This window comes from Paralichthys olivaceus, chromosome 9, assembly GCF_024713975.1.
Source record: "Paralichthys olivaceus isolate ysfri-2021 chromosome 9, ASM2471397v2, whole genome shotgun sequence".
Lineage (NCBI taxonomy): Eukaryota > Metazoa > Chordata > Actinopteri > Pleuronectiformes > Paralichthyidae > Paralichthys > Paralichthys olivaceus.
In genome coordinates, this window is record NC_091101.1 from 10,425,846 (window position 1) to 10,432,884 (window position 7,039).

At 38.4% G+C, this 7,039-nt stretch overlaps 2 protein-coding genes across 2 annotated transcripts; both read left to right on the forward strand.

The window, feature by feature from the left end:
* The first annotated feature begins 228 nt into the window (after positions 1 to 228).
* atp6v0e1 (ATPase H+ transporting V0 subunit e1) lies at positions 229 to 2,345 on the forward strand. The gene is made up of 4 exons (XM_020078654.2): positions 229 to 497; positions 966 to 1,013; positions 1,766 to 1,889; positions 2,009 to 2,345. The coding sequence occupies exons 1-3, from the start codon at positions 394 to 396 to the stop codon at positions 1,857 to 1,859; spliced, it is 246 nt and encodes an 81-aa protein (XP_019934213.1). The 5' UTR covers positions 229 to 393; the 3' UTR covers positions 1,860 to 1,889; positions 2,009 to 2,345.
* Positions 2,346 to 2,426: 81 nt separating this feature from the next.
* bnip1a (BCL2 interacting protein 1a) lies at positions 2,427 to 6,787 on the forward strand. Its single transcript, XM_020078927.2, has 6 exons — positions 2,427 to 2,656; positions 3,372 to 3,464; positions 3,909 to 4,000; positions 4,178 to 4,282; positions 4,429 to 4,547; positions 5,136 to 6,787. The coding sequence occupies exons 1-6, from the start codon at positions 2,444 to 2,446 to the stop codon at positions 5,330 to 5,332; spliced, it is 819 nt and encodes a 272-aa protein (XP_019934486.2). The 5' UTR covers positions 2,427 to 2,443; the 3' UTR covers positions 5,333 to 6,787.
* Positions 6,788 to 7,039: the final 252 nt, after the last annotated feature.

Genomic DNA, 7,039 nt, shown 5'->3' on the forward strand with positions numbered 1-7,039 from the left:
TAGATATTTAAGACGTTAAATAAAGAAATGAAATCCAGTAGATATTTAACACTGTAAATAAAGAAATAAAATCCAGTAGATATTTAACATTGTAAATAAAGAAATAAAATCCAGTAGATATTTAACATTGTAAATAAAGAAAATAAAATCCAGTAGATATTTAGCATTGTAAATAAAGAAAAGAAATCCAGTAGATATTAAACATAGAAATATAAAGTGCATCTTCCTCTTCACATACAAGTGTCTGCCTCAGGATCCTGGCTCCTCCTCCTCTGTGGTGGTGCACGGTCATGTGACACGTGCTGCCTCTCTGTCGTCAGCTGCAGTTACAGAGAAGTTGGCGAAGCTTAAAAGTTTCTTTGACACATTCTTTCTCTCAAACCAAGCAGCGCCATGGCGGAACTAAGTTTCGTGATCACCATGTCCGTGGTGACTCTGTTCTGGTTGCTTGTCGGAGGAGTAGTTCCGCTGTTTATCCCCAAAGGACCAAACCGAGGGTGAGTTAGTTAGCGCACGTTAGCTTTCAGCTAACTCAGTGTTTATTGAGTATAGCATTTACCACCGTAGCTCTTATTTCATACACCTACTGTGATAAAGCAGTGGTGCTTTTAAAATGAGTGCCTCTGTCTGACTTAAACAACTTTAACATTTAAACCTCGTAAACTAATGATACTTGCTAGTGAGTAAAAGTTTGGGTTAGCTAACGTTAGCTAATGTGCTATTTCCTTTATATTCCAGGGATTCTAACATGTCCTAACAAATCTATTCTTCTCATGCCAACACATTAAGTTACTCATCTCGAGCTTCATATCTGGGAAGTGTCCACACTGCAACTTCCTTTATTTGCCTGTTAGTCACTATCACGAGATCAACATGGCCTGTGTTGGAAGTGAGACGCATATATTCTGTCATTAGATGAGAACTACAGGACTTTTAATAGTACTGATCTTCTCTTGTCTCCACAGAGTCATCGTCACAATGCTGGTGTTAACTTCGGTCTGCTGCTACCTGTTGTAAGTTATCGTCCTGGCTCCATGTTGTTAAAGTCTGTGGTTTTAAATATAATGTATTGTTGCATTATTGTGCATCTACTGCTCATATTTTATTTTTAAAAAAGTCAAGAAGTTATTTGACATCTATCTTAATAATCTACTAATCATTTAAGAAAACTTTGAAGCAAGGAAATATCTTTCTTCTATATCCCAACTTCTAAGATATCACAATCTTATTGTTGAGATAAGAATAAGACCTGTGAATTTGTAACTTTGTGCTCTAGGAAACAAATTTTAAACCCTTCCCCCCTCATTTATTTATTTATTGGTAACACTTATTTGCAGCCCAAGTAATAAGTCTTAATAAGACCCTGCATTTCTACAGTCGGACTCGGACATTGATTCTGTCTAGATGAACTGGTTTCCTCCATTTTAACGTCATGCATTGCAGTGTTAATAAAACAAACCTTGTTTTTTGAGTTAGTACTGTTTTGTGTGTAGTTTTTCTGTCCTGTGATAAAGTATGTATGATGGGTTAGGTGTCATGCTCATGGTGTCATGTTACATGTTAGGTGGACAACAGAGGGCAGCAGAGACAAAGCAGAGTGTTGCAGTGAAGTGAAGAGTCCCTCAGTTTGAGGTTGTGAGGAGTAATAAGCATTATAAATATAGGCCTACATTCAGAATGACCTTTGAGTAAGAGAATAGGAAATGACCTACATCACTAAGCTTTCAGGGATGTGGTTGATCTTACTCTCCTTTCTGTCCAAAAGCTGGTTAATAGCCATCCTGGCTCAGCTGAACCCGCTGTTTGGACCTTCTCTGTCCACGGACACCATCTGGTACCTGAGGTATCACTGGCCTTAAACTACTCTTCCCGGACTCCTGACCATGCAGGTAAACGTCTTCCAATCACTTTTTATGCAGCTTCTCAAAACTGTGTTTAGGTTTAGTGTGCAATTAATATATTTTATTGCTTTTTTTCTAAATCAGTTTATTGTAATGTTTCTCTTCAGGGGACGACCTGATGCTCACTCCATGCAGACTTGATTCCTTCTGAATCGCCTTAAACTCAGATCCCTGTGTGATTATCGAGTGGTGCCTCCACTGGTGCCTTGTACAAAAATGATTCCCAAAGAACTTCTCAGAAGCCTCACTGAATGTGCTTTACTTTGAATGAGATGGAAGTGTCCTTCCCTTGCTGTTGTTTGGTTGTGTGTGATGTGTGTTGTTGATAGAAATGATCTTAACTTTAAATAGCTGTTGTGCAATGTGTTTGCTGTGTCTGTTTATATTGCCGATGGCTGTAATACATGTGATTGTTGTTAATTAATAAAGTAATAATCAACTGTATTGGTGCATTACTGTGTTTTGTTTGGCCTCATTTGAGTGTTGTTTATGCAATCAAACAATTTTCTGTGTGTCTCCTCTTTATGTTGAAGTGTATATTTATGATGATGCATGCATTTTACTTCATTGTTGTTTTTCTATTAACTATTTTTAATGCTATTGGGAGATTTTGGCCGTCGCGGTTCAAATCCGACTTCCTGCTTTCCGTAGCTCGAGCCGGCTACGTTGGCAACATGGCGTCCCCTGATGTCCACGTTCGAATATGTGAACAAGAAATACTGAAATATGACTTGGAAATCAAAGCTCTGATCCAGGTGCGAATGTTTATTTGGTAAGACAGCTCGGTGCTGCGTTAGAACATGTGAGTGTTTCCGCCTGTCAGTCCGCAGAACCGTGGTTTAGCCTGGTAGCCTCCCGGGTTAGCAGCTGCAGTTAGCCGGTGTACAGACGCTCTGAGCCGCAGTGAGGGAGCAGGAGCTCCCGGTGCCTCAGTCTCAGCTCCTCCAGGCAAAACCACTTGTGCTACATGTTTACTAAGTACATGTGTTATACATGTGTGGTCTTTTCTTCCGTAGACAGCTAGTTGGTGCTGAAATGATCAGATCAGAATATGAATTCATTTAAGTCTTATATCAAGTTAAAGTTACAAACATTTCCTGCTTTTAGTTTTTCAAATGTGATGATTCTTTGCTTCGCTGTTTCTATTTCTTTTGCAATGTAACTGCTGTGTGGTTTTGACTTTTATTCAAAACCATGCAGCAAAACATAGATATTCATGTTTTTTTACTCGAATCGTAAAACTAATCGCCATATGAATACATTCTGTGAATATTAAGTATGACCATATTTCCATTTCATGCACTTTATCATTTAAAATCACTTAAAATATACTTTAAACTTAAAAACTTAAAACATTTTTCAACCTGTGAGAGCAACATGAACAGTGCAACATGTTGAGAACGATAACTTCATTTCACATCAACGCAGCATTCATGTGTTTAACTGTTTGTTGTTTGAACATGTCACCAGGATATTAATGAGTGCTCAGGGCCTCAGAACAAGCTGACAGAACTGAACGCAGATGTGAAAAAGAGTTTCCACAATCTCAGACTGAGGATCCAGGTAAGAAACACCTGCAAACATGAATGACAGTAATGCAGCATGAATGACTGAAACTCCATCTGAAGCCCGTCTCTTTACCAGTGAGATATATTTGGGGTTCTAACATGGTGTAGTTTTCAACCAATGTTGGTGCATTAATTATAAAAAAAATATAAATTGTTTTCTGGTGTAAGTTCAGGACAGAACCTCCACACTCTCATATCATTATATTTATGTTCTGTCCTTAACTGACTGAATCAGACTCAGACTTAATGCTGACCACAGGAGCAGACGAGTAGTAATCAATAATCAGTTACTATGCAATTCAATTACATTTTAGACATTTAAATTGTCACTTTTCTGTCATTTGTAATAGATGATAGATTTAGAGATATTAATACATATTTAAAATATTACATACGGATAAATGGCTCAGAAAATGCTTGTATTTTGTTCCTTTGACAGGATTTAGAACAGATGGCGATGGAGCAAGACAAAGAGTCAGGCAAGCAAACGTTGATCAGTCAGGTAGAGGGACACAGAAAACAGATGCTGAGGTAATGTCTGATAGTTACTCATCATTTTGTATTTCTTGATTTATGACTATTTTTGAAATGTTGCACATATTTGTGTTTTTAGTGTTGCATATCTGAGGGTGGATAAACATGTAAAAAAAAAAAAACTTAAAAGTTGTTTTATCAGAATGTGTTTGTTCATTTTTATATATTTTGCAGTAACCAGACAGTTTGGAGGAAAGCTAACCTCGCCAGCAAACTGTCCATAGACATTATGGAAAAGCAGGCACTTCTGAATGGATCAGATGGTGCTGTGAGACAGAGGTGCCCCACATACTTAATTCTTCCATTTTTTTCTTCTTCCAAGAATACATGTTTTGTCACACCTGGGTTCCTTCTGGCTTTTTAGCATAAGAATATGTGGTGTGTATATATAGAAGAAAGATCTATTTCTGTCTCTCATTTTACAGGAAGTTGACCAAAGATGGCCTGGCCCAGACGACCAGCGACATTACAGAAAATCTTATGAGCATCAGTCGGATGATGGCACAGCAGGTTCAGCAGAGCGAGGAGACCAAGACATCACTTGGTAAGTGAAGGCAACAATTAAAGTAGGGAGCATTATTAAAAAATCTAGACTGGCACTCAGTAGAGTGTATACCTCTGACAGTCTCAATAAAGTTAATGGAGCTTCACCATATTACACACACTCATGATATCAGACCCATAAATGTGTCAGATTTTTAAAATCAAGACCCATGAATAATTTCCTGGGATATTGGTGAAAATGTAAAAAAACAAACAAACAAAAAGCCCTGACATGTAAAAGAAAGTGAAAAATAATTCCTGGATCTGCCCCATTGTCCAGATTAGCGTCAAAGTATAATGTGTTCTTTCATGATCCATACCACAGTACAAGTACAAGTACCATAGAAATCCTTTTTGTGGTTTTTGTATAATCCTGTTTACAAACAAACAAACCAACAGAGAGTGGCAAAACAACCATCTTAGTGTAGGTAATTATTCTGTTTCTTAAAATATGATTGTTCACATAGTATTTTTGAACTTAATCTTAAACTAATGCAAGTATTTTTGATGGTAACCTAATTTAATGCACATCCATTTATTTATTATGAAAATGCTTTATGATGAAAACACTTTTCTCCTCCTCTTGAAGCGACTTCCTCCAGGACAATCCAAGAGACCAACGAGGAATTTAAGGCCATGACGGGGACCATCAAGCTCGGGAGAAAACTCATCACCAAGTACAACCGAAGGGAGCTCACTGACAAACTACTCATCTTCCTGGCGTTGGCTCTCTTCTTCGCCACAGTTCTCTACATCCTTAAGAAGAGACTATTCCCCTTCCTGTAGACCAAGGTAACTCCGAGGACACTCTCCCGTAACCACACACACTACGATCCACAGTCGCAGCAAATTATTTAAATAATTCTAAAGGCTTTGTGTCATATTACGCACACATTATTCACTAGTGTCCGCTCACTGGAATGTTGTCTGCTCACTCGGCTGAGCTGTGTGCTGAGGGTGAAATATTGTCCACAAAGTGGAAGATAAACCTCCGCACTCATATCTCCCGGCAGTGTTTTACTTATAAAAAAATATTTTGGTCTACTTTTTTTCATCAAACAAAGAGAATCACTCATGACGGCAGATGTATACGTGACGGCACAAAATGTGTCAGAGGTCTGTCTTTAATTAGTCACACAGTAATGCTGTGCATTGCTTTTAATAAAGTCAGATGTGGGGGGATGGGAGAACCAATATTTTCTTTTAAATGTTCCTGTAAAGCATCCATTACATTTTTTCTTCTCATATTTCCCAATTATGCAAAGGCTACCAAAAATGCGTTTTGTGGACTAGTTTGCTTCAGATTTGTTTAGGAATTAAGTTCAAATGTCAACAGAATCAGTAAGAATATGATTATCAAAACCCTATTGCCACTGTTCATATCAGCTCAACATACTTTTAAGGTCATTAATGTGATGAAGATAATATTATTAAAAAGATTAAGTAGGTTGGGGACAGTGTTGGCCTTATGGATATATTCCTCAGTGACTTGTGCTTTGACCAAACCATTACAGTTCTGACTGTATTTTTATTTAATATCATTAATTCACTGTGCCAGTCATGTTCAAGCTTTTTGTGTGATTGTTAATTATATACTGTATAATTACCTAAAGATATAATTTATTATTACAGTGTAATGAGCTAGTGCTATTTTTGATTATAGAAATATTATTTTTTAATATGTTTCCACACAATCCCATCTACACTCACTCCCTGTATGTGTGTTACAAGCCCAGTTATCACAACGGTACCTTACATGTGCACTTCAGTTCAAACTGTGCCTATATTTATTTGGTTGGCATGCAAACCAAAAAGAAAGCCTCTGTATTTGGTGTAAGAGTCAACACTCTCCAGCATCTCTGCCCATGCTGGAGTGTCTCTGTTCTGCAGCGCAGCACAAAAGCTCAGAGAAGCAGTGGCAGTCATCACGCAGGCTAGAGATAGAGCAGCATGCATCCCTGCCTTTCTTCAGATAAGACCCGGAAAAGCAGATTATTCCGACCCGTTTCCCCTCTCCCTTTCCAGTATGGGTGGAGGTTGAGGTGGGGGATATTTTTAGGGTTGTGTGGAGCTGTTATCTGACATTGCCTTTTCAACACCTCGGAGGAGAGGGTGGCCAGAGGAGCTACATGACCTTGCCACCCTTTCTAAAATCTCCTTGCATTGCTCATATGTTAAATATATGTAAATGCTCTTCAGTATTGATGATCAATAAACACAAAGTCATCTGGCTTGAGATTAGAATGTGTGTCGCGTGTGTTTTTGGGCGAATATTGTTCAAAATGAGATAGAAGACTACAGACTAAGTGTGGAGAGTCCTGAGAGACGCCCAAGCATCTCTTACTCGTGTAAAGTGGTGGCTGTTGGGCAGCGCCGCTTCTTTGCCTGTTCATATAACTGCACACTTAGATGAGGCCTCTGGCTCTCTGTCAAGCAAATTGGACTATTCTTGCATTTAGCACCGTGATAGTGTCAGTCAAGTGTGTGGGTTTG